This window comes from Brachycentrus maculatus, unplaced genomic scaffold (genome assembly GCF_059751285.1).
Source record: "Brachycentrus maculatus isolate JH-2025_06_01 unplaced genomic scaffold, ASM5975128v1 h1tg000696l, whole genome shotgun sequence".
In the NCBI taxonomy this organism is placed as follows: Eukaryota; Metazoa; Arthropoda; class Insecta; order Trichoptera; family Brachycentridae; genus Brachycentrus; species Brachycentrus maculatus.
In genome coordinates, this window is record NW_028281428.1 from 422,605 (window position 1) to 448,272 (window position 25,668).

The window sequence follows — 25,668 nt, forward strand, 5'->3', positions numbered from 1 at the left end:
GTTTTATGATTGATTAACAAATATATTTAATGTTTATATTATAAAGGAGAAGAAATTCATACGTAATTATAAAAGGTGATATAAAGTCCCGTATGTCGTTTATGGTAGCAGAGCACCGAAAATGTGCTTTTTGACCATATCACCTGCCACCGTATTACATGGGAATAATGTCTTAAGAATTTGTGCATATTTATATTATTATTTTTTAATTTTTTTATTCAAGATGAAAATAGAACCAACATTAAAGGTATTTCAATATTTATTCACCTAATTTTCATTTTATTGTCGTTAAAATGTACTGATATATATTAATAGTTTTGTATTTTAATGTAAAATTCTATTTATTTTCGAAAAATACTGTCAATTTATTTTATATGAATCTCTTATACATATATTAATTTATAAATTATCATTGTGAAAATAATATATAAATTTTATTTTGTATGCCTGCCAGACTTTATTCATCCGCTAATTATTTTAATAATTGAAATGTTATTCTGAACAAATGTATCGGTACCTACATATACAGAAAACGTGATTTAAAAAATGGATACATATACTTGTATTTTTTAGTAATGGGTAAATATTTTAAAAATAACAAGTTACGCAAAATAGTCAAATGTCGAGAAATGTCTCTGTCCATCGACTAAATTATGTTAAATATGTCTTTCCGAAATTCCTGAACTTCTCCATGATACAATATAATCTGAATCAAATAAATTAAATACATAACACCATAATTTATTAATTTGTGTACACACAAATCAAAACAGTTTTGTAATTGTTTTGTAAAATGTGCTTTCATATCCTTAAGTATTATTAAAAATTTAATAGTCGTAATTATATTCAATTATGTTAAAAGTAGGATATATGTGATAGAATAACAATAGCCATTTATATAAGATTTATGTAGTATTGACTGTAAAGAAGCAATTTGAAGACTAAATAACATTTTTGCATACACAAATATACAGTTATCTTAAAATTTTAATATAATTTACCAGTATATTTTAGGTACACCATAAAAAATGTTGCTGGAGTCTGTAAAGGGTGAAAATTATTTTTTAATCCTAAGGTAGCGATAGATGCAAGGCCGATTATTATTTCTTGTGTGAGAAGACATTTTTTTATTATTTGAAATATACACACAATAAGCCAGAATTATACAGTTAAGAAGAAAGGACAATAATCTTTATGTATAAATAACAAAAGGCCTTTAAATAGAATCACGTAATATATCTATAATACAACATTAATTTATAATAAGATCTTGTCTTAGTAATAAAAATTGTTCAATTATTTTTGCAATACTGTGATAAACAATTTGTCGTTTGAATATTTGGAGCTAGTGTTTATTCGGGTTTTTGCTATATTTTTCAGCTATTTCAACAATTCAAATTTTCATGTACATATTTGAAACATTTTTATATTAAACACAATGAATCTCACATGCTAATGTGAACTCAAGGCGTCTGCAAGTTTCCTGCAAGGCATCAGATATTAGTATAACTAGCTCAAAATTGATCCTATGTATTGATTTAATAACCATTTTTTTCTTTGTAACCGTCCATGAAACATTTCTGGTCACAATAGCGGCTGATATGGTCACAAAGCACAGTTTGGGCACTTTGTAACCGTAACATCTCCCAAGTGACCAGAAATGCTATAAGATTGGCTTGGGTTACATGTGAAATTTACAATTATGCCAGTACATGTATTGAACGGTATCAAAAGAGTTTTTTTTTTCATTATTTTAAAATGATTTATTTGAAGGAATAGCTAGAAAGTTCAAAATTTATATTAAGATAACATTCATTGTGTGCTTAAATATTTTCTTTAATGAAATAACACACATTTATAGACGGATGGTATAATAATACATACCTAAAACTAATATTACACTGATTAAAAATACTGTTATTTTTATAATACGATATATATTTTTTTGATTTGAGTTATTTAATGTGAAACATTGTAAATCGTAAGTCCTCAGTATGGTTGTGTACACCATGTTGATGCGATATGGTGCCTTATACACCATTTGGGTGCAAATAGAGGTAAAAGAAGGAGAAAGAACAATCTCAAAAACATTTTATTATTTTTTTTTTGAATTACCTAACGTCTAAGTGACTCTGAAATCTAGCTACGGCTTATGCAACACCGATTATTATGACCCTACTCAGGCTTCAACTTTTTTAGTTTTATAGCCTATGCCTACTCGTGAGTGGATTTACTCTTTATGTTCAAAGTTACTATAATTTCATTTAATTCATGAGTGAAAATTCTAGGCAAAAACACTCGCAACCTTGTATAATTATCATAATTTAGTTTTGAGCCTTCATTGATGTCAAAAGGACATTTAATATAAGGTTTTATTTAAAATCGACAGGATATATTATAATATACGGTTTTATTTATTACTATATATTATTCATAGTGACCATTGTTAACGTCTTTGGAAAATCTTTAATGAATTTATAGATTTGAAATAGTACTAACATTTTTTTCTGTTTTTGCTTTGGCTATTACTCTGCCCGTAGAAATTATGAAGGAGTCCTTTCCGGTAGTTTTCGATGAGAACTTACGATTGTGAATAACATAGGAATGTAGCTTATCTCAGTGTATGCCACATGGCAGTGGCCTTCCTGGGCTGCTGAACCATCTGGGACCAATGCAACCCCTCCTGGCCGGCCTCCGTGGCGCCCACGCAGCACCACCCCACGGCCTGCCCACCGCTGGAAACACAAACCTGGAGGGAAAGAGAGGATTTACACATTTTATGGATATTTACCAAACCCTTTTTTTAATTATTCTTCTTCTTCTTTATGTGTCGTGTCGGGTCCCCCAGACGTTGACTATCACTTGTGAGAAAGTGTCCCTATTTTGGGCAGTCCAAAACAGCTCCTTGACATTCTTTACTCCTGTGTACTCATTATTAATTTGATTTATTTTGACATAATATTTGCATATAAATTTGAATAACAATAAAAAGATGGTGCGTTATATGTAATGTAGAACTTAAACTGTATTTCAGGACTTTCATTTCTGGTGAATTTAATAATTTCAAACTGGTTGTCGATCAGTATGGTCTGCAAGTTAATGATACTGAAAAGAAAATAATTGATTTTGTTTTTCTTACTGAACAGAAGTACAGTGAAACCTCTCATAATGAGTAATTTGCATAGTAAAATGTGAAAAAGTTGCCCCCTTTACGATCAATATTTCGCAATACGAGTTACAGAGAAAGGGCATGTCCCTTTGTCACGAAATTTACTTATGTAAATACAAATATTGAAATAAACAAGTAAATCACTAACAGTGTTAAGCCTGTCACACGATATCCTCAAATATTAGTGTAAATTCAGTAAAACATAATTTATTCAGGTACCTCGAGAGCGGCATCCTGAATGCTATTAGCAGACAAGCTGAAGGTGAAGGCCTCGTTCCACACCGGGTTGTCTGTGTCCTTGTCTTTGCAACTCGCTGTCTTCTTCTTCTTCACCCTCTTGCCGGCCACCAGCAGATAAACTTTTACAAACGGATCTGGAATTTTCATTATAAACATGTAAAAAAATGTATCAAATGTGAAATATTACAATTTGAAACATGTTTACATTTTTGCAATTTGTTACCAAATATTGCATATTCTTTACTCGAACATTAGTTCATGACATTTATTCTATTGAAGACTATGGGCGTTTGTCCACTACGCCAAATTTATTGTCCGGCACGTCAGGTAGCGTTTTAAAATGATGATTGGCTTGTGCTTTTGTCCATCTTTCTTTGGATCGGAGCTCTTGATCGGTGCGTGAACACGTTGCGCGTAAATTCGGTCACGCTAATCTGTCGTAGTCGCTTTCATTTTTCGAAACAGGACTGCTGGACGGTAAAATTCCGGGTAGTGGACAAGTGCCCTATGTGAAAAACTGAATTTGATGAACTGTTTTTATGGATTTCATACAATTCTATGGTCATATGTAAGGATTAAGAGAGCCCTCTAAGAACTCGGTAGATACATTCTAGTTTACCCTCGACAAACTATATATCCATGTGTTGTCACTTGAGACAAATATACAACTTTCCAAAATTTGAGTTGTTATCAATCATGTCGAAGATGGATAATGTTTCCAGTTTATAAAGCGATCCTTCAAATCAGTCACTTTCTTACTTGAAACAACACGTTGACTGCCAACTACAAGATAACTCTTAGATTGCGTTCTTTGCTAGGACGCCGACTAGGAGTTATCTCCTGCTGTGTTTATTTGCCATATTCGTGCAGCTATGCTAAAATTCCTAGTATGTCAGTGCTAATATGGATAGATGGCGCATGGGAAGAGAACAAAAAATCAATGCTGGCTTACATTAACAGAAAATTTATGAATAAATGAACAGAAAATAAAATTATTTACTATAATTAGAGTTTTTTATAATTTTATATGACTAAATGATATTGCTTTTTAAACCGGAATTCTGAAAGTGCCTACAGGTTTCTAGTTAAAACCATAGTGCAATATGTGTTGCCTATGTAACAGAGATAGTGCTTGTATAGATTTCATGTTGGTATCAATTTTGTGAGGTTATTGAACGGAATAAACAAAATGGCAGGTGAGTTATACTCATAATAATACTAAAAATTAGTAGTGTTATATACAGTATTACCTCATATTTTCAAGAATAAATGCTTTTATTTATTCTTTATAAAACATGGTCTTTTTTGCTAACCACCACGCACACAATGTGTATTTTTAATTTTGTTGAGGGATAAATATTCTTTCAATCTGTGTGCACAATTTTCAGTAAAATTTTGTTTACACTTACACTTATTTGTAAATAATTTCTAGAAATAAAAATGTGTTAAATAAAATATTTTTTATTCTGTCCTCAAAGGGTTATGTGAAAACGTGAAGCGAATCCAGCATTTGTGAACAAAGCTTTGGATAAATTCAAAATATGGTGAATATTTACGGACCTTACCCAAAGACTATCAGATTCTAAAAAGTATTACAAATAATAAGTCATCTGTTGACGGTTATTACCGAAAGACTCCTTGGTATCAGGGCAGGGTTGCAGGAGGTTCCTGGCCTTGAGAATCACGGCCGTGAGTCGCTGCGCCGAAGGCAAGTAGCTGAGGGACAGGAGCAGCTCCTGCAGCTCTTCCGGGGGGCGCTTCTGGCGGGACAGCTCTCCCCACACCTCCACACCCCCGGCCACACTGAGCCCTTCCAGCGCCACGCGCACCTCACCGGTCACTTCGTTACGAGAATATCTGCAATGTGCATCAAAGGTTAGGTTAGACTGGTTTGATGAGTGTATCCAGGTCCCGTATGTGGCTTCTGGTATCCGATAACATTGTTAAATCTGAGTAAAGTATATTGACTGTCTATATTATTAAAATACGAAATGACGGCTGGTAAAGTGTAAAAAAATTACTTTTTTGAAAACTTTGAGCTCTGATTGTAGACCTAAAGTAGTATGGAATATTTTTTAAAATATTTTTTACATTATGTGCAATCCAAAATGCTTAGACCCATTAGTTTTTGATATCTAATTTTTTTTCATATGTCAACGGCCCACTCTAATATATACACACACACACACACTGTGTGTGTGTGCCATGTCTCCACCTTCATAGTGTAGTGACAAGCACGTTGGACTACCATTCTGGAGATCCTTAGTTCACTTAAGTCGCTGCAATAGACTGATATAGATAATAGACTATAGAGTCTTATAAACATAAAATACGTATTTATAATAGTATATAGAAATCATAACAAACCTAATATTTGAACCAAAGTTACATCTTCAAAACTTTATCCGTACCCGATGGTGCATAGAGCACTGCATCATATAAAGTGTTATCTTGATAAATAAAATAATCTGGTTAGGATTTTGCATACATCCAACTAAGAGTCCAAATAAAAGCTTTCTCTATCCAACCATAGATGGCTCCAGGGAACAATAAAAATGTCACAATAGATTTTTAAGAATTAGTGCTATTAACCAAGCATGAATATTACCAAAAAGCAACTTCTGAATCAATTTATGAGATTTCAGTTAGTTAAGGAATATAGTTAGGTTAGGTAATGTTGGAAACAATGCTCACCTATCATAGTCGTACACTTGAAGAAGGAGAGTTTTATCCGAGAGCTCATCGTGAGAGACTGGAAACTTGAAGTGCTGGTCGAAGAAAGGGTTGGGGTCATTTCTGTGAACCGGGGTTTGTCGCGAGCGGTTGTCCACTTCAGGCAGAAGCGACACCCTCACATAAGGATCGTTGAATCCACCCTGGTCACTTCCTGCCAGGTCATGAGCTGAATTGAAAAGAATAATGCACATGTTATTTTTTAATATTTATTTATTTATTAATTTTTGTTTACATTTCACTTCTCATTATTTCATGGTACATTCATTCATTATTTATTTCAAACATAAACACAAAATCACACATATTTATAGCCTGTTCGTGTGTATATAATATAATACAATATACACCATGGTATAAGGCTAATTGTGATAATTTGAAACCGGAAAATGAAAAGAATGTAAATTAAAGACTAAAAATTAAAACCAAAAATGTTAAAAAAAATGTAAAATAGAAATAGTTATTTGTAATTTAAAAAAAAAATTGAAACATAAGTGATGAAATTATTTTAAGAGAAGAATTGACCAATTCACATGAATAAAAAGTCTACATATTGTGGATAATAATCATACAAAATTGAGTACATTTGATGCAGAAAAATAATATGGTCAAGACTTGGGAATCTTTTCATTTCTAAGGTCACATTTATCCGATACAACAGGAGAATTATAATGTACAAAGATATTCAGATTTTTTCAATTGGCTGTATCAGAGTAGTTAGGCCTCAGTTTGCATATCGCTGGTCAATGGTCACTAGCTGTATAAATAACATACATATTCTAAATCAATTATTTATTATTGATGTCTTTCCTTTTGCTCTCCAGCTTTATATGGTATTGTCTTTTAAATTTAATTAATTTAACACTCTGTCTACCAAACGGGTCCAACGGACCTGTTTCAAAGCTAATGTGGGGTTAATTGAAACTCTAAATATACCATAATATGTATATTTTATTGAGACAACAATATATAACGTACACGAGGCTTCTTTTTCTTTTTTCCTCTTATTCCCCATTACTGTGGGTTGTAATTTCTTGAAGCAATGACTCTACTCCAGTTAACCCTTGACTGCGCTGCACGTAGCGCTCCAACCACCGAGGTGCCTGCTGCTGTCTTAACTTGATCGGTACATTGTGTGGGGGTTATTCTTCTCCCTCTCTTCCCCTCCACATGAGAATTACAAGTAAAGAAAGAACCATACTTAACATAAGAGTCTATTGGATTTTATTCCAATGGTAGTCATTCATTGTTTTCGTTTGTGGTAGACCGAGGGTTAACAACAGTCTATGTTCCTAATAGAGTATATATGTATATATATATATATATATATATATATATATATATATATATATATATATATATATATATATATATATATATATATATATATATATATATATATATATATATATATATATATATATATATATATATATATATATATGTATTTTTTTATAAAGAATGGCCTTGTATATAGAATTTAATGCTTTCACATTGGTGAAATTGATATTGGTCAAGTTAAATAATATTATTAAATAATAAATCACGTTAAACCTATTATTTAACTAAAAATTGATTCTGTTAAATTTTAAAAAAAGTAATTGAAAGGTTGTATATAATTGGGTACCTGCTCGCTAAGATGAGTTGGATATTTGTAGGGAGGGGAATGAGCGGACCCAAAGTCTTAAAAAATGTTGGCATTTGGTCGTTTATTGGGCAAACAAAGAATATGTGGTTAAGGTCTTCTTTTTCAAAACGACACTCGCAAATGGGGGAGTCAAAGACACAATAGAGTATATTACCTTCAATCAAGTGGACAGAGAAGTCGGACCGGTCGAAATCGTACTTGAGTCTCATGTGCAGGCGTCCTAGGGAAGGGCCCTGCAGAACTCCGTCTGGAGCCCCCAGGAACAGGGGCCCCTCTCTCTTGGTGTAAAGGTCGGGCTGCAGGGTTCCGAGGGGGCTCGCGGGGGGCAGGGGGCTATTACTGTCCACTAGAGAGTTGCTTCTGTCTATTCTATAATGCAATAATAATAAATTATCAATTAATATTATGATATGAAGCTCTATACCCTGCTTTCTTTATCCATAAAGTAATACATAACAAACTGTGTATTGAACAGCTATCAATGAATGGAGAATGGGAGCAAGTAAAAATGAATGAGTTGGTCTGCGATCCCCGGTGGTCAAGTCGTAAAACATGCGCTTTTGTTATCCACGTCAGTATGACGAACATTGCAATTATTGCAGAATTGCACGTGCGCTAAAGTTTTAACAAATAATACATAATCTCTTATTTTCTACGAATATGGAAAAATGTTAAAGTACCGTAAAGTGGGTATACATTGCACCAAAATGCTGCAATTTTTCAAAAAATTGTCTATTCAGATCAGGTTTTTTACTGTTTCTGAGGTTTCAACTATTGCAATGTAATAACACATATACCTGTAACATGTCTGATACGTTTTTAAATTTTTATCTATTTTGCCTGTATTTTTTTTTTATATTTATATTTTGGTGCAAAGTATCCCGGGGTAAAGTACAACTTTGCACCATGATATTTTCTCTACACTCTTCGTACTAGAATCCAAATTGATGCAAAGTAAAGGCTATCCTACAAGTTTAGTTGGACCTTATGAAGGGTTTTGGCTCACAGTTCACTAAATGCAGATTATAATATTGTATAATTATGGAAAAATAAGACACTTGATAGAATTTTTTTTTAAAAAATATTGAAAAATCTAACAAAAATGTTTTTTTTTTCAATACTGAAGGTTTCAAATTATATAAAATAAAAGGTGGATATTAAAACATATCGTACTACATAGGTAATAGGAATTAAAATTAAATTAGGTCTAAATATGGTCAAGTTCCGGGACGGTAAAGAAACCTCTTTTGGATTGCATTTTCGGTTCTTTTATGGAACCCGCTACATCCTTCCAAGAATATTGAAGAAAGTCATCCTTCATCGGCCACTTCCACGATTTGAGACTCTCCTGCATGGATTTAACAGCTCTGTCTTTCTTTATTTCCAAAATCTGTCCCGGAAATTTTTCTCCTTCATAATGAAATACGACATATTCTCCCACCTTCTTTTTTACTGGTCCTAATGAAACGGAAGAACAAATACGATAACTGGTTTCAGTCATCGTTTTTGTTCTTCTCCCTCTTCCTCAAAGCTTCCGTGTGAACTATAATCAGTTAATGCTAGACATGCTGGAAGTTTCGATGCGGAAGGTGGGATCATTGATGTAGTTGGTTCAGGTAGCATTTGTGTCTCGTCAACGTTCATTTCGACATTTGGATCGTGAGCAATGCTCTTACCTGGTTCTATCGGTATCGTTTTCCTGCGTTTTAAGACTGAATTCTTTGGGTTGAATCTGTTTTCTTCCAAAAACTGTTGAAAACTCTGGCGCTCGTCATCGTCATATGCTTTTAATGGCAACCGATTAAGCAACTGACTAGTTTTAGCAACAGTCAAGGTTTTATGTCTTTGCAAAAATGATCTTATCCATTCAGAGCCTGGTACGTTGTTCTTTAATATTCGTACTCTTCTGCCAAATCTATCCAAATAGGCTATTAGAATGTAGCAAATGTTAAAAACACTCACTGGGAAACCGTACTCACTCATGTCTACTATGCAGTTTACGAAGGATTGCTCTTCGCCCTTGTCACATATCGGAGGTTTTCCCACAGGTTTTGTGTGCTGACCTTTGAGCTTATAGTTAATCGTCCTTCTGGGGATTTTGAAAATTTCTTTAGCCTTTCTTTGACTGATTGTACCATTTCGAATGGCCTCCAAACACTGCTCCACTCTCTTCGGTGTAAAATCGCAGTATCGTCTGGCTAAGGCCGCTGTTTGTGTGTTCTTGACATTTTTGAAAAAAATAAACCATCAGAAATTAAGAAAGTACACAAAACCTATAGATATTTAGCAAACATGTCAAGTTGTATTAGCCGTTTTAAGACTTTTCATCAAATTAATTAACTATGGCCTTTTGTGGATACTTTGCACTTGGTGCAATGTTACCCCAAATGTGGTCAATACAAGTCCGTTCTTAAAAAAATATTATTTTTACATAAACTTGACAATGTAACTAAAAAATACAGCATTTGAGAAAAACAGGGCCTATCTACCTACGATTTAGAGACCACTCACTTGTTGTAACTAGTTTCAGTATACTGATTCCACTGGATTTTTTCGGACACAATTTTCAAACAGAAAACTTTCTTTACGTTCGGACAGGAAAAACGCATTGAAGCAATAGCGACCGACTGTTACTTCTGTAAACTAAAAAGTAGATTGAAGTGCCATCTATCAGAAACAATAGAAAGTAGAATGAAAAATGACATGTATCAGAGATGACCAGCTCTACAATATCTTTACAGAAGGTGGTGCAAAGTATCACCCATGGTGCAAAGTATACCCACTTTACGGTACATTCGTATATTTAAGTACATAAAGTAAATATTTTAATCATTGCGGATATAAAGCAAAGCCAATATAAAAAAATTCTAATTAACGTTAAGATTGTATCAAGTAGAAATGTAAAGAAATTGTATTAAATTGTATAAAAAAGGAATTATTTAAAAAATAATAATAATAAAAGAAAAAAAAAACTCTTTCTACCCTTGAGGAGAAGCAGCATGATGTTTTGTTATTTTTTTTGGGGTCAAGGGATCTTGCATCCCTTATGTCACTGCGACCATATTAGGTCTATTGTGACTTTGATGTTTAGTTAGTTTAGAATATATTCCACTCTTAGCATGTATTAAAAATTCAAATTAACGATTCAATAGGATAAGGCAATTAATATGTAGCTTTCCATTTTTTATCTATCATTTTCATATTATAATTCACGTCTGTGTAATTGTAATTGAGGTAGTATTTTATGAAAATGACGTTATATAAATTATCTTAAATTATAATTATTATTATCCTAAGGCTAGGTATTTGAGAATGATGATCTTAACCCATTGCAACACAAAGCCGGCGAATCGCCGGCTAAGGTTAATTTGTCACTGAATGACGCCAGCGATTATTTAGTCACTCGGTTAAGGAAACGCACTGATCTACGACTTAACCACATGGATGGTGTCGGCGGTAGGTACCTCGGCGGGATGAGCAGCGGGGATAGGCAGCGCGGCGCGCGCGGGCTGGCGGGCGCCGGCTCGGCCAACTGGCGCGCGTCCAGCGAGGCGGCGCGCAGCGGGGACGGCGAGCGCGCGGCGCCGGCGGTCGGCGCGCTGCCGGCGCCCTCCAGCACGCTGCGCCCGTCCGGCCCGAACGCGCGGATCTGGGGGGACGAGCCGCGGTGCTGGAAACAACCATTCTTGAATTAAACACTCATCCCTCACTCCTTTCAAGAACGTCATAAATCAAAAATCGTCAATTTTCAGTTGTGCATGTTTTCAGAATGCCCAGAAAATGTACTTTATCCTAGCAAAAAAGGCATATTTTTAACTTAATATTTACCCGCTACAGGGCAGAAAATATCGTTTTTGTATTTTGAAGAAAAGGTATTGTTTAATTATTTTTTAAAATATACTAAATATTTTTCAAATGGAGAAAAAATCTTCAGGTTTTACCTAAAAAGATATGTTGGACATTAAAAAGTTCAAGAAGTGGCTTGTTATTTATTTTTAATACATTGTGTTATATTTTCAAACTTTAAAAACGATCTCCTGAAAAATCAAGTTTTTTTATTTATGACCTTTTTAAAGGAGTGAGCGATATGTGAATAAAAACATGATGTTTACATCATTATAATTATGAGACCAAACTGAAAACATGTTATTACTTGAAACTTTTAATGAGTTGATCTTAGGAAAAAAACTTTTCCGTGCCTAAATTGCAAAAGTTTTTTTTCCTTTCTTTCGGTGGGATTTTTATTACAACTTCCTCACGGTCCCCGAAAAGTAAGCCTCCTTGAGATTATTTAATTAAGATCAACTGAGTTTCTGTCATTAAGTTTACAAAACTGAAAGAAAGACATTGAATTTCTCGCCTTCAAAATTTCCTACCAACTATGTTGACTGGCAATATAATTAATTGTTATAATGAAAGTTAATAATTAATGAGTTTTAATGAAAGCTTTAAAATTCAGCCTTAATTTTTCAATTTTATTTTAAAAGGACTTCAACCTAAGTCGTGTGAAAACTTTCATTAAAAATGCCAAAAAAATTAAAACAATTAACAAATAAGATGAATGATATTTTTTTAGCACACATAATTTCTTTCTTCTTTATCTTTACTCACGCATTAATGGTGTATAAGGTACCTCGACAAATTGATTCGTAAAACACATGTTTTGATGACATATCTTCACAAGATGACATATCTTTATACTCCTTATGGATGACAGAATTTCAGTCCTTCAGTTTTTTGGACACATCGTCAGAATTAACGATAACAGTTTTGAAAAGTTAATGTTCATATTAAAGGATGGAAGGTAGTAGAAGAATCGAAAAATCCCTCATTTTTCCTGCCTATAGTACTGACCAAATCAAGGATGATAGGACCAAATCAATGTTTATCTATATATACTCCTGTAAGTACTAAAGGACCAAATCAAGGACCTTTAGTACTGACCAAATCAAGGATTCAATTCAATTCAATTCAATTTATTTATTTCAATTAATATATACATTACAAACTATAAAAAAAATAAATCGTATACATTACAATAAAATATATGCAAGAACTATTGCTAAAGGTGTAAAATAATCCCGCTTCATGACAACAGATGAATATCCAATGAGATATTGTTCAACATAGCGATAGCTCTTCCTACAAACATAACCATCGGCAGGTTGATCCTGTGTATAGAAATGTGAAACAATCTATTTCGACGCTGTCTAGGTAACTATCGGGAACATACAGACTAATGTTCCGGATAATTTCAGGATTATCGATCATACCGCGCAATAATCGATAAAAATGCGCAATCAAATACACATTCCTTCTAGTCTCTAAACTATTGTAGCTAAGCATACCCTGGAGAAACTCGTTCGGGTAGAGCCAAGGATGAAAGCCGTACACTCTCATGTAGAGATATTTACCCGCTACAGGGCAGAAAATATCGTTTTTGTATTTTGAAGAAAAGGTATTGTTTAATTATTTTTTTAAATATACTAAATATTTTTCAAATGGAGAAAAAATCTTCAGGTTTTACCTAAAAAGATATGTATACCTCAGAAACTTATTTTGGACTTTCTCTACCATAAGAGAGTAATTAAGCTCGTGTGGCCCCCAAATCATCGAGCCACTCTCGAGTCTACTTCGCAACAAGGAGTTATAAAGAGTTCTCAGCACGCGGGTATTTTGGAAAACCCTGGCAGTACGCAGAACAAATCCCAGCATTTTCAATGACTGCCTTTATGTGATCGTGAAATGTCAGGGTGCTCACAAACCTAACGCCCAGATCCCTAATATTCGACGCTCGCATCAGATTTTGGTCGTTCATTTTGTAAGGATGCCATACGTTCATCAGTGGTTTAAGTAACGAGGATGGCGGAGGACATCTATATTGCTAGGAGAGTGGAGGACAACTGTACGAAATGTTTTGAGGACAAGGAGAGAGGATGTTCACGACCTTCAGCAATGCTTACATAAGTTTTGATTTACAGATTCAAAGATTCTAATAGTTAAATAGAATAGGCAAAGGATTTTAAATCTGTTTATAAAACCAATAAAATTTATATTCAAAGGGTTATTTTTTCGTACAGAATGAGATTTCAGTATATTCCGTTTAAACGAAATCCATTTAGGCTTCTCATTAAAGTATATTTCAGCAATATTTTAGAATAAATATTTATCTTCACTTTCATTATAATTTCAAACCACTTAAGAGATTTCGGGCATTCAAAGCTTTCAACTTTGAAGTTAATTGAACGACTATATTCATCGGAGTGTTTCTAATTAGTTCGCGTTGGGCATTTTTCTTTCGGGAAATTAAAGGGGAAACTCCACTACGACTAAAAAATACTTTAAAAAGTCGTTCTAAATATGTGTATGGAGGACTTTAATTTATAACCACATTGGCATTTTCAACAGTCTGTTTTGACGTAAAAAAAAACTATTTTCATTTTTACCAAAGAATTGAAATTATCTACGCTACCTAGTTAAAACTTTAACTCACTTATGGTATCGATGCCTAAAAACAGTTTTTTTTTTAATTCTTTCATTACACAATTTTTTTTCAAACTTCTAGCCTGAAAATTGGATTTTCGATCGATTTTTACCACCGAGGTAGTCAAAGAGGATAGAACGCCACACTCTTCTGTTCTGACATACACTCCTCGCTTCCTTTAAATCCAAACATACATCTAGTCATACATGCCCACCAATTACGCAGATGATTTTAGATTCTGATTAATCAGATCGTGTCAAGTCTTTTACGGCCATCCTCGTTCTGTTCTCCCGCCCACATTCGCCAAATATACTTTCATAGTCATTCTCTCATTATCCGTTCGCTCCACTTATCTATACCACAAATTAATATTTAAATGAAAAAACAGACACATTTGAATTCCTCCCCTGCGAAACGGAGCCGGACCTCCAACACGGTAGACAAACGCGCCTACCACTAGGCAAAAGTATATACATACATAAAATAAATGAAAATGCTTTTTTTGACCCTCATATTGGAGTTTCACCTTCAAAAATATATACTGTACGTATTATTAAATATCCATTTCAGAATTTGAAACTTTCTGTGTAATTTAGGGGTCGGTGAACTCCCTGGAGTTATAAATGTACATATTTAATCGTGTATTTTTATAAATGAGCTTTGATTAATATTTCAAGGAGTAAAGTTAGGATTGTTCTCAATTTGTATTAATCAAAGATTAATTTAACTTTGTTAATTGAAAGTTTTTAGATAGTTTTAAGATTAGAGTCGCATTGCGCCAAAGTAATTTTAGATAAACCAAATAAAAACTTCTTTGTTTTTAACCACTTTTTATTGGCACTTTTCTCCAACCGGTTTCGACAAGAAACTTGTCATCATCAGGGTTAAACATGGACCTACATATTTAACCTTGATGATGACAAGGTCCTTGTCAAAACCGGTTGGAGAAAAGTACCAATAAAAGAGGTCAAAACCAAAGTAGTATAAAAGGCGCTACAAACCATATGCGAAAAACATTCATGAAAATATTTATTTTAATTAAACGCTAGTTATTAATGTATTCCATATGTTTAATGAAAAAATATGTTTTAAGTGTAAAATAACATTATTAAAATAACAAATTTATGAGGCGAATGTGGTTGGTAATAGGAGAGGAGAAAACGAGGAAAACTTGCTATGATCAAGTATTTCAAATACTTGAAAGTGGTCAGCTTAGGAGTCCGAATGAACGGCGGGTTTGTATGTATGAGGAGATGCATGAATGTGAAAGAGGTGAAGATTAATTCAAAGACAGATTAATAAGCGTTCTATTCTTATTGCCTACCCCTTTGGAGAAGCAGCGTTATGGTTAGTTAGTTCTTCAATGGCTAATTTAAGTTATCATTTTACGCACTATGTGACATTCACCATTCTACCTATGATTGTCAACCACATTACTTAAATTTCAAGAGTCATATTTAGTATTTAAAATTAAGCAGTGTGTTTGTCAATCATGAGTAGGATGGTGAATATTACACAATATATAAAGTAATCACTTAAGCCGTAAGACGTAAGCCCTGTAAATGCTCAGACTTCCATATTTTTCTTTATCTATGTTTTACAGATATTGTTTATTGTTCGATAATTTGGTTTTCAAATTTTCTGTTCATGCGATCGAATGATGAGAAAATTGACATAAAGAAAACCTCAGTCTGAGGGTATCATGTTTACAATTTTTCTTATTATTGGGATTTTATTATTTCACATGTTTTGATTTTGTTATTTCTCGTTATTTGCTTGTTTACAAAATGTACCGCTCAAAAGAATTGTTACGTAAGAATAACAACGGTACACTTTCCGGACCCTCGGGGGATTTTAATTTCCATTTCATAAATAATAAAATACATTCGTCTGTAAATATTATTTTTTGATATCTCTAAGATTATTTTAAGGGAATGTTACTTTCTACAAAAATATATTGTTTAGGGTAGTTGGCAAAACAATTTTGTCTTGTTAGTATTGCCAATACAATAAAAAATTAAAACTAAGTAACCATCACGCCGCTTCCCGCAGAGGTAGACAGAAATAATAGGACGCCGCACAAATCTGTTTTTGCAAACAATCTTCTATGTAATGTACTTAACCTTGAGCTTCAGCTCTCAGTTTTTTTAATTTAATTTACTATTATTAGCAACATTTTGAGTGCGTCCAAATACTTGTTCACAAATCTGGATTGTCTTCAATTATAAGAGTTATTTTTCATATTATTTTTTGACATCTCACCAAAAGATGTCTCTAGTGAAGTTCTAGTGATTCAAGAACAATGTTTCAAAATCGGTTCATATATATAGAGCTTACAAGAATTTGAGTAATGTGGTTGTCAATAATGGGTAGAATTGGTGAATGTTACACGTGTGTAAAGTGATCACTTAAACCAGCCTGTGACGGTCGTCAGCCCCGTAAATGCCCAGACTTCCATATTCTTCTTCATTTTGGATGATATGTCAAAAAATAATACTATTATTGGTACTCACAGTTCTGGAAGCGCTGCTTTCAAGGCTGCTCTGCGAGGATATGGAGGGGGTGCGCGCGAGCCGGGCCGCGTGGTGGCGGGGCTCCCCACACGGCTGCACAGTTTGAGATTCCTTGGGCACATTGAATTCCTACAACAAAACAAGCATTTTTAACATTCTTGCCCCCTTTGTATTCAACATCACAGAAAGCATAAATGTTTCCCTTTCATCAATTCAAATAAATTAAAAATGTATTTGAAAAAAACAAAATTTTAAATTAAGCGTTCGTTGGCTGGATGGGAGAAAGGAGCAAATCTAATTGTTGCAATTCCAGAAATGATAAACACAATAAAAAAATGAAATCCACAATATTTTGTGTTCGTCCAAATCTTTGGTCATTAATTTCGGATTTAATCTCACTTAAGAGTCAACAAAGATGAAGATAACTGATTTTTATTTATTCTCAATAATATTAATATTTAAAGCATTTACTTAGTGGTTAGTTATTTTTACATATTTATTTTATTACAAAAATGTTAATAATATGAGGTACAATATTTCTTTTCATTCATTCAAACCCTTTTCCGCACCCTAATGGTGCATAGGGCACTGCATTATATAAACGCAGTGTTATCTTGATCGTTAACACACGAAGGAAAGGTGATCAGTCCTTCGCTTCCGGTACCAGTCCAGGTTAATATTGAATAAATATTAGAGTGAAAAAATCACTTGTATTTATTTGACTCCCCCTGGGAATCGAACCCGGGACCTCCAGAACGATAGTCGAGCGTGCTGACCATTACATTACGGAAGCGGAATAAATAAATTTTATAATTACAACATTATAAAAGGGTTAATTAAAGTAACAGGTCAAAGTTAAAAATCTTGTTTTTAGGCGTTTCCTGATGTAGCTAAAATAATTACAATTTGTCTACAAAAAGGATTAATTTGTTGATGAATGGTGCATAGGGCACTGCATCGTATTGACGCAGTGTTATCTTGATCGTTACTTACATGAAGGCAAGGTGATAACTCCTGCGTATCAGAGTAATATTAAATAATTATTATTGTGTAAAATCACTAACATTTATTTTCATCCCCTCCCCCCTGATAATCGAACCCGGGACTTCCAGCACGGTAGCTAAACACGCAAACCATTGTACCACGGAGGCGGACATGTATGTATATACCATATATTATATATGTATATGACTTTGAATGCATGAATTAGGTTATTATTATCTGGCAACGTTACCCCGAATACGCGGTATTAGCCTATTAATTATACAAGTAAAAATATGAGAAATTATTCCATAAAAAATGCCAAATTCAAAGTAAAACTGGAAGAAAAATTCAATGAATTTATTCTCTTTACCTTATTGGCGTTGTTATGAGATTTCGCGAAATATCCCCGGGAAATTGTTAAAATGACATAAGAACGGGAGAGTCTGATTGTGTAATTTGAGACAAGGACGCGACTAGAGACAACTGAGGAGGAAAATTAATTTGGGGTTTTACAGGATTGCTAATTTAATGTTCTTTCGTCTCTGTAGCTCCAATATTGAATTTCCTCTTTTTAATCAAATTCAATTAATTTGAAAGTCGAAAGATGACTGAAGAATGGCGTAATCAATCGTAATAATTTTATATAAAAATATTTTTCTGATCTGCAAAAATCTAAAGCATACTAACCAAGTAACTATTGTTTAGGGTAGTCGGCTGTAAAATGATGTTTTGTTTGTATGGACAATATAAACAACAACAAAAAACAGAAAAATAACGTTTCAATTTTTTATAAATAAGAAAAACTAACACTAACTAATTTGGCCGCTTTTCCACAAGGGTAGGCAGAGAGAAAAACGCCGCACCAATCTGTATTTGCAAACAGTCTTCGCCTCTTCCATATTTATGCAAATCCTGATACATACCCGCCGATCGTTCCGACTCCTGACCTGACCACTTTCGAGTATTTGAAATACTTGATTATGCCATGTTTTCTTCTGCTCCTATTTCCAACTACATTTGCCTCATCAATTTGTTTTACTGTTCTTTCTTTACTCATCCGATTCACATGCCCAAACCATATCAACATAGCTTTCTTAATTTTATCGGTGATGATGCTTATCTCAGCTTTTCCATTATTTCCTTATTTCACCATTCGAACATCCATCATACATTGTTATGCAACACATTCGTTTTATAGATGGCATTTTGACTGTATTCGGTCTACTTTCATCCTCCATTTGCCAACTCCATGCTTCACTTCCATACATCAAGGTTGGAGTCGAAATTCCATTTTACTCCATTCTGGAGTAAAATTACAGCTAAAGTCTCCAAAGCGAACGCAGCCACATGCGTTGAACATTACATGATTTTCATTCATAATTTATATCTGTAGCTACCTATGGATTGTCTGTGATCAATTCGCTTTTCTATTTATATTTGAGAAAGTAAAATTATGATTTTATTCTCTCAATACTTTGAACATTGACAGGCACCCATTGGTCATACAACACATGAAAAATTACAGCTCTATGGTTGTTTTCATTAGACTGACTATATATAAAATGACCTGAATAAATATTTTTTTATCTTTTATTATCATTTTCATATTATAATCCATATCTGTATAAGCGCCCTTGAGGTAGTATTTTACAAAAATGCCGCTATATAAATCAACCAAGATTATTATTTTTATTATTAACAAAAGTCGTTTTTCAAGGAATTGGATAATTTCAAAAATTAGTCTCTAAATGTTATACAAAAATACTAGCATATACTCGTGTGTAAATTTCTATGAATAAGTTTAATTTTAGTCGCGTGTAATTCGTTTATGAATTGTAACGTGGGTAGACGTTTGTTTGAACCTTTGAAAATTTTAATGTTTATACCAAATTTTAATACCATGAGTAAATAAAGCACAAAATTCATAACTTAAACATAAGTTTTTTTAAAGCTAACGAAATTTGCTGACTGTTTTCATGTCTAGCAAAAATATTTTATTTATAGGTCGATTTTTTATATCTATTTAAATCGCGCTAAATATAATTTCAAACGTGTATTTCATGGTTATTTTTCCGCCCAAAATGTCGAATACAACCTTGAAGGCTTCAACGGAAAATTTCCTTAATGGTGCCATTACCAGTGCGTCCACTACCGACCACAGACATGTGTGGCGTGTGGACAAGGCCACTGAAAGCGTCATGAAAGCTGTATTTCCGGGCAATTCCTACTGAAAGGCTTTGTAAACAAACAATCGATACGATTTGGATACGCACTACTCTTTATTAGATTAACGGCGTTATTTCGGATTCACTGAACGAACCGGTGATAGAATTCAGCATGACTTAGAATTCTATTAGATTTTACCCAATCAGGCTATCAAAATAAATGAACTGAAAAAATACTTTATGGAAAGATATTTGTGTTACTGATTAATTGTATTTTCTCATTTGTTTCCTTTAAACGTGCTTCTTAACTTTGTTTTTTTTTTATATGCCTATTTACTATACCCGTTAATTATTTTATATTTTGCCCTTTGTTAGTTTTGTTTAATTTTTTATCTTTTTTTAAACGTTATTATTTGTGTTTGAGTCTAGTCAACCTTAATCCTATGTACCAACATGAGAAACGGAAATTACTCATCGGGAATGTAATATGTTTTGAAATAAATAAATGAAAAAATCTTAGCAAAACAGGATCTAAAAAAAAACAACTCCATTGTAATTATATATATTTTTGTATAATATAATGCATTAACTTGAATATAACCAGGCAGCGTTTACACTTCTACTTAATCCTATGTCCCAAAATGAAAAATGGAAATAACTCATGGGAAATGTAATATGTTTTGAAATAAATAAATGAAAAAGTCTTAGCAAAACTGGATTAAAAAAAACAACTACATTGTAATAAAATCTATTTATGTATAATATAATACATTAACTTGAATATAACCTGGCAGCGTTTACACTTCTACGCTTTTGGGAAAGCGTAACCAGTGCATTTCCTGAAATAGTGGAGTAATATCATAAATCATAATCAATCAATTATTACTTATTGCAGACCAGTTATGTTATTGTTTGGTATACCAATATTTATACTATTACGAGCAAAATACAACATGCATTTACACAAATTGAAAATAAATATTACTGAACAATTAAAACTGCTTTTAATTCCCGCAAATTGCATTGTTCTTCCCTGATACAAGATATCTGCCGTATTGCAGTTATATCTGTTAAATAATAAACCATTTCTAGGAATTGAAACGTATAGATACGTAGGATGTCTGTCCTGAACAATCATTTTTGAGTAAACTATTTAATTACAAACCATTTTCTCTAATCAAACTTTCAGTTGTCCAACGTATTCCTGCGGGAAAAGGGACTTTATTTAGAATCCCGAGGGAACGGAACTCATTTAAAAACTAAAACAATTTCCTCAAACATTCCTCTACAATTTAACTTGACTTGAATTTAACTGAATAAATATTATATAAGAGTAGCAATGTGTACAGAATATTCCCAGTGCGGACTTTGTCGGACTCCATTTTATTAAACAACCACACTGATGGAAATAAGGATGCTGGAAACATCCTCTTCTGTATTATTTTCGATTGAATTCCATTGTATTCGGCTATTCAAATAAAGATTTTGGTGCGATGAAACATTTGATGTTAAGTATCTACTCTGAGAATGTTAGATATTTTATATACAGGATAAATTATTGTTGGGGCAAATTTTTCGAATATTTGTGTTTTGTATTAATACGTTATTTTTATTTGTATTCTGTTGTATTTGGCAATTTTTGTGTAGGTTATGAAACAATTAACATTAAATATCTACTTTGAAAATGTAAATAAATACTCGTATTTTATTTGCAGGACAAATTATTGTTGAGGCTAGCTTTTTAAAAATGTTTATGTAAATACTTTTATCCAATTTAGATACTTTTATGTCCCGTCACACAAAGTACAAAAACACAAAAATATACTTGCCTCATACCATTATACATTTATTTATTTTATTTATTTTCTCTGCATATTATATTTATTTTATGCTGAATAGCCAGGCGAATTTTTGTTGCAATCATGGTTATACTGGAAATGATATATAGATTTTTAATAATGTCTTTACAGAAACGATCAAAAATATTGGGATGATATTTTCATGTTAGAGCGTTTTGCCAACATGCTGGAGGCTCCGGGTTCGATTTCCTGGTGAAATGAAATAAAATATCAATGATTTCCCATTCGAATATTTATTTACTACTATCCTTGATTGGTATTTGAAGCGCCAAATTGATCATCTTTCCTTTATGTTTGTACGATCGAGATAACACTGCGTCAATACGATGCACTCCCGTATATATTATACTATTGGGTACGTATAAGGGTTAATGATAAGATTATTTTTTAGGAGCCCAGATACATGGCAGACGAACTGTCATTAGCTACTTTGACCTTTTCATATGCTGTATATAATATACACCATTTTGTTAATGATCTGTTAGTATCTGAATTATTTAAGTTAGTATCTGAATTGTTCCCACTTCTTAACTTGATAAAAACCCTATTTATTCCATAATAGTCAATGATAAATTCTAGAACTAACTTCTCTCCTTCTCCTTTCATAGAAAGCTGTAATGACCTTCATCTTACGCTCCTTTACTTGCATCCCGTCACACATATTCCACTCTAATATTCATCAATCTGGAGCTCGAGTCTGATCTCTGAGTCTGATTTAAGATGAAGAAAACGCTGCATTACTCTGAAACAGAGCATTGTTTGCGTATACTGGGAAGAAGAACTAAGAAAACAACCGAGCGCTGAAATAAATCATATTAACACTGTGAACAAACAAAGAAGGCATAAGAAATATTAAGTGCCCATTTGCGGTTATGTAGTTTGTACAAAGAGAAAACCCAGTCCCTGCGCAAACTTGATAATGAAAACAAACTAACAAATTTGAGCAGTCGAGTCGGGTAAATACAGGTCGCTCCTTGCCAGTGTGTGTTCTGCTTTTAGCAATCATTTGTTAGTGACGCCAGCTTCATGCTGAACATGGAATCAAACCATACAAGGGTGGTTATTTCGTACTCGACCATAGATAACGTAACATAATTTTCTTATGAAGTAGAAATTTTGTTACTAAATTTAAGATGATTATATCAACTTTGTGAATGATTGGATTTTTAAAAAACATTACTAGATTTTTACCATCCGTCTTATCAAGCTCGCCTGAAGGCTTGAAAATAGTGTTGAATGCGATTAATATTAAAACAATTAGAAATAAAAGAGAAATCCGTGTTTTTAGATATCATACACAAATATTTAGATTCAATATTATTTTCAAGTAAACAATTTGATTCCTGTACATTTTTTGACATGTCAATTTATTTTTTATATAAAATAACTCCTTAGCGGAGATAATTCAGATTTGTGAACAAGTATTTAGACGCTCAAAATGTTCTAAATTTGATTCCTGTTTATATATAGGTGTATAATATATAATCAAATTGTGTCAGAGTGGGAACTAAGCTATAAAGTCCGACTCCTAAAGACTTACCACGGGACATGCATATAATATTATTACATACTTTTTTTTGTAAATTATTTTATTCAGTAGATTTGCACAAGTTTGATAGAAAAAAAACGTGTTTTTGAGATCGTTTTTTGGGTAATTTTAAAATATTTATATCCCCCTTTTAGGTTTATTATCATAATCCACAAAGAGGCATTGTTGGGGTTTTTCTAATGTATTTTGTGTGTATTTCATAATATATTTAGCTTTAACTGGCAAAAAGTTAAATTAATTACATTCCTTCATGGACGTAAAATTTGGTCTGTTCAGTACAAATGTGTGGGACAAAACATGTTTAAATTTTGTGGCTTTCGACGGTATACGTAAGGAGGGGTTGATATGTAAGTATGTACATAATTCGAAATGTCCTTTCAAAGCCATTGTCCTTGAAATACCGCAATAGCGGACGCACAAAAAATAAAAATATAGTACCTAAGGTCGTGAAATATTTAATATCCTTTCACGCGAATTCCACGCTCCTTCACGTATGCCCTATTGCAGCGGCTCTCAATCTGTATTCCGCCGGGTTTACAAAAATATCGGAAACATTTCGCGGATGAGGTAAATTGTCTTTTTTAAAAAAAAATAAATAACGAAATTTTATGTACGAAAATCTTCCAGTAACGGTCTTCTTCATCTTTTTATTATTTCACCCACGCTGAGGGTTGGCAATCATCGTGTCATTTTTTTCTTTGTCTGCAGCCGCTCTTAATAGTGACTGCTACAGTGTTACTATTTTTAAACCCAGTAAATACTTTTTCTCCGAATGATGATTTTACCCTAGACTTTCCCTTAAAATGCGATAGAATACCGTCATACGCTGTAATGATATAATATTTTTATATTCTTTTAATAATTTCTTTTAATAATATTTATTTATCCGTTAAATGTTAGGCATTTTTGAAAAATGAGTTTTTGAAGATTTGCATAAATTTTATTTATTTATTATTTTTATGTTTATTTTGTCGGTAATTGATTTATAACAAGTCGTATTTCGATGTCGACTAAAATTTGTATATTTTTTTATAAGGGGTGTGAGGTTGAATAGAGTAAGCAAAAGCTGGTAATTTAGACAAAAGAGTAGAAAAGTGCATAGCAACGCTTCTGTTTCCATACAATTTGTTGCGTTAAAACGGTTCTATTAGTATACAACATGATTTACTTTTTTTAAGATATCTAACCATTCGAATATCTAATATTTCCGTAGGGTCCGATGACGGGCAATTAATTCATCAATCTATTTGCAAGCATTACCGAGACAATAATATGTACTTAAATTTCCTGCGAAATTTGTTTCTGCAGTCTCGATCTTGTAGTTCATCAAGTGTTTTCGTATATAGTATTATTGGTGATTAGTTTATCTTTCATTCTTATTCTTGTCGCATTATTCAAAGCAGCAGGTAGTACGAAATACAATCCACAAATCGAAACGGTTCTAAGGCAGTAAAAATTTAGGAACCGCTCTCCATAATAAAGTACGAAGTCGCCCATCACTAGGGATGAGAAGTGCCTACTCGTATTTCTCCTTCAACTTCGCGCCGCAAGTATTATGTTGTTAATTCCCTAATCGTCTTCGCGCAGAAGTGCAAAGTTTTCCCATCTCTAGCATGTGCCTCGGAACACGTTACTCTAATGTAACGTAATAATAACGTATTATGTAACGTGTGTAATGACACGGACGACCAGACAAAAACGGTAATGATGATAAATTGAGCACGAAGAGTATTCCTTAAAATACGCTTTTCTGAGATTCCCGAGACAGTGACACGGGTCTTTCCACAGATAGGTGAAGTAAAAATAAGGTATCCTATAAGGAATTTGTAAAACAATTAGCCCCGATTTTTTGCAGCCAGTTTTAAAGCGTTCGCCATTCTGTCCAAAATGGAACATGCATACCGCTTGATTTTTGAAACGTGTAGATGTATAATATAATAATTTGCGTATGAGTTACAGGCAGGGGGTCATCTAAAAACCTTTGAAATATCGTAAAAACGTAACTTTTAACCTTTTTTAAATATCAATAGACAATAATATGAAGAAAAAAAGGGAAGAAAATTTATAAAATCACTGAAATTCTACATAATGAAATAATCATCATCTATTTGACACTAAACAGAGGAAATCGTGGGGTCAGTGAGTGATGAATACGTAAAAAGAGTTTAAATATAACTGAATATGGACGGAGCTAAGAGACCATTACTAAATGACCCTTTTCACAAATGTCACGTCTATCGTGTTTTGAAATACATGTTTTGTAAATATGAATTATTATTTTGTCATCAAGTAGTCTTACAAATTCTATTTTGAACAGCATTTGA

General features: G+C 33.0%; 1 protein-coding gene across 2 annotated transcripts in view; it reads right to left on the reverse strand.

Moving 5' to 3' along the window:
* Positions 1–1,736: 1,736 nt before the first annotated feature.
* LOC148300535 (synaptotagmin-5-like) overlaps positions 1,737–25,668 on the reverse strand; it is a 76,033-nt gene continuing 52,101 nt past the window's right edge. The window contains exons 3-9 of one of the 2 annotated variants that reach the window (XM_088274640.1): positions 16,788–16,916; positions 11,255–11,460; positions 7,945–8,159; positions 6,104–6,311; positions 5,037–5,266; positions 3,389–3,543; positions 1,737–2,749 (exon numbers count right to left, since the gene is read on the reverse strand). In XM_088274640.1, coding sequence (XP_088130766.1) covers positions 2,612–2,749; positions 3,389–3,543; positions 5,037–5,266; positions 6,104–6,311; positions 7,945–8,159; positions 11,255–11,460; positions 16,788–16,916 — 1,281 coding nt within the window. In that variant the 3' untranslated portion in view covers positions 1,737–2,611. The remainder of the gene's footprint in view (positions 2,750–3,388; positions 3,544–5,036; positions 5,267–6,103; positions 6,312–7,944; positions 8,160–11,254; positions 11,461–16,787; positions 16,917–25,668) is intronic. The other variant, XM_088274639.1, reaches the window with a different exon arrangement.